The sequence below is a fragment of the Mastomys coucha genome, unplaced genomic scaffold (genome assembly GCF_008632895.1).
Source record: "Mastomys coucha isolate ucsf_1 unplaced genomic scaffold, UCSF_Mcou_1 pScaffold5, whole genome shotgun sequence".
Taxonomy (NCBI): domain Eukaryota; kingdom Metazoa; phylum Chordata; class Mammalia; order Rodentia; family Muridae; genus Mastomys; species Mastomys coucha.
Window position 1 is genome coordinate 56,310,784 of NW_022196911.1, and position 2,520 is coordinate 56,313,303.

General features: G+C 54.9%; 1 protein-coding gene across 1 annotated transcript in view; it reads right to left on the reverse strand.

Annotated features, from left to right (window-relative positions):
- Positions 1-1,282, reverse strand: part of Usp22 (ubiquitin specific peptidase 22) — a 24,093-nt gene extending 22,811 nt beyond the window's left edge. The window contains exon 1 of the mRNA XM_031351319.1: positions 927-1,282. Coding sequence (XP_031207179.1) covers positions 927-1,097 — 171 coding nt within the window. The 5' untranslated portion in view covers positions 1,098-1,282. The remainder of the gene's footprint in view (positions 1-926) is intronic.
- Between the last annotated feature and the right edge of the window lie 1,238 nt (positions 1,283-2,520).

The following is a 2,520-nucleotide window of genomic DNA, read 5'->3' on the forward strand; positions in this document are numbered from 1 at the left end:
AAAAAAAAAAAAAAAAGAATAAGAACGCCAAGGGCTATAGAGAGAAACCCTGTCTTGAAAAACTAAAGAGTGAGAATTTGACGCTTAATATGATATGCCCAGCGGATTTGTCAGTTCTCCCGTTATAAAACAGTACTCAAGACAGAAACAAACAAAATTCCCTATTCCAGTTTTCACCTTCAAAATCAAATTGTAATCATGAAGTGTTTTTTTAAGATTAGAGAATAACGTTTTCCCATCTCCAAATCACTAATAAAATAGTCATAGTTGCCGGGATTAACAGGACCCAAAACAACAAAACAGCCACTACCTCGATGGCTGCGGCTGTCAATCACCTCCTACATCCTAAAATCTCGCTTCTACACTGGAGTGCCCGGAGGCCGGGCCAACCTCAGGTGTCCGCGGAGGATCTCAGCCCCGGGAACCGGCTGTGATTCACAAAACTACCCTGCAGACCCCGACCCCCCGACCCCCACCGCGACCTTTACAGACAAGGAATACTCCTCAATGGAACCTCCAGACAGATCCTCCTCCGACTCACTTTTAGCTCAGATCCCCCTCCCTTCGAGGCTTCCACCGCCATACTCCCAACAGCGCCCCCTAGGAGGTCTCTTACCCCCTCCTAGCACCGTGATGCTTCCTCTAGCCCCCTCCCTGCACCACGACACTTCCTCTAGCCCCCTCCCTACATGGCGAGGCTCTCCTTAGCCCCCCTCCCTGCACCAGGATGCTTTTCCTCTAGCCCCTTCCGCGCACCGCGAGGCTTCGCCTCGTCCCTTCCTCTGCCTCCCTCCCCCCCCCGCCATTCCCTCACACCCTCCCCGCAAAGCCTGGCTCCCTTCCCACACTACCAGGCTTCCCCTCTCCCACTCCCACCTACCCTCCCCGCTTCCCAGCCCGGAGAGAGGCGCAAGCCTTGGGCTCACCTTGCGCTTGCGAGCCTCGGCCGTTCCGCTCCACACGAAGCATTGGTAGATGGCCCGCAGGTTTTGCTTCCAGTTGTCCACCTTGAAGCTACCCAGGTGCGAGCAGCCAGGCGGCGGCACCGCCAGCTCAGCGTCCATGGCCTCGACCTCGGGCTCGGGCCTGGCTACCATGGCGGGCAAGGCCCGGGCGCGCGGAGCAGGCGGCGACGGGGGCGAGGACGACGCCAGCGCGGCGAGAACAAAGCTGGGGCGGGGGGGACAAAGACCGCGTTGAGAACCCAGGCAGGCGACAGCAGCACCGACCGCACGCGCAGCACCCTCAGACTTCGAGGAGGGCGGGGTGGGGTGGGGCGGGGCGGAGCTGTCCGCGGGAAAGGATAACGTCACCCAGGCCGGCGGCCTTAGTGCGCAGGCTCCGCCGCTCTAGCCCCGCCTATCAGCCCTCCGCTCGCCCGCAGGCTCCGGAGAAAGGCCGAAGGCGAGGGGGGGGTGGGGCAACTGGATCCCGCCCCTGCGTTACGCCATTGGTGGTTTGCCAGTCTGAAGCACGGTCTGCACCTATTATAGGCTGGAGGGCTGGTCCGGTTTGCTTTCGAGCCGCCTCCGGAGCTGTGTGACGTTTCCAGGCTCTTCTTGGAAGGTGGGCCGTGCTAAGGATTGGGTAAAACTGAGTGTCTGTCAGGCCACTGAACCGGTTTGCACCGGCCTGAGCTCTGCCGCAAAGAGGCGGGGCGACGGCCAGGGTGGGGCAGGGCAGGGCCTGCGTCTGCGCGTTCTCTGCAGGGAGGGTTTCCAGGTACCGTTTGTTGGTCCGCAGAGTTGCTTGTTGTGTGGGCGTTTCTGCAGAGACTGCCATCTTGGCGACTGTGTTGGGTACCGCGGTGCCACAGCTGGGGATCGGGCGCGGCAAGAACACTGTGTGGATTTCCTTCCCTAGGATCCTATTCACCGCTATCCTGTTGAACTAGAATGCCCGCCAGCATAAGAATTATTTTTAGTGGCTACATTTTATACAGTATTTTGCAGCAAGAATGATAAAGTTAATTCTAACAAGCAATTCAATAATGACAGAATACCATGTTAGATTTTTGCATTGGCTTTGAAATATCGTGTTATACAGGTTTGGTATAGCAATTCAATTTGTACTAGCCACATGACACACACTAGCTACTATTAAGTAGGAACAGTATAGAGCTACAATGCATTTAGCTCTGCTATATGAGGGTTACACAGATGGGAAGTAAACCAACTCAGAAGAGAAAATATTGACCTTCCGCCCCACAAATTGTATCTACCGAGTAAGTAGACACCACTCCCCCCCCCCATTGTTCCTTAATCTGGATAACAGGTAGGTGTCAAACTCTGTCAGGCAGGTACCCATGATGTGGAGCAGTGAAATAATTCACCAAGACAGAAAAGGCAGAAGTAGAGAGTTCATTAATGCACTGCAGTTAACAGCAGCTAGCAGATGAGACAGCTGAGAAAAATTGCCAGCAGGCATTTTGATGTCGTGGTTCGGAGGAGCAATTGCAATTGAGACTTGTCCAATTGTCACTGCTTGGCTTAAAGCAGTGATGGTCTTACCCAAACTTAG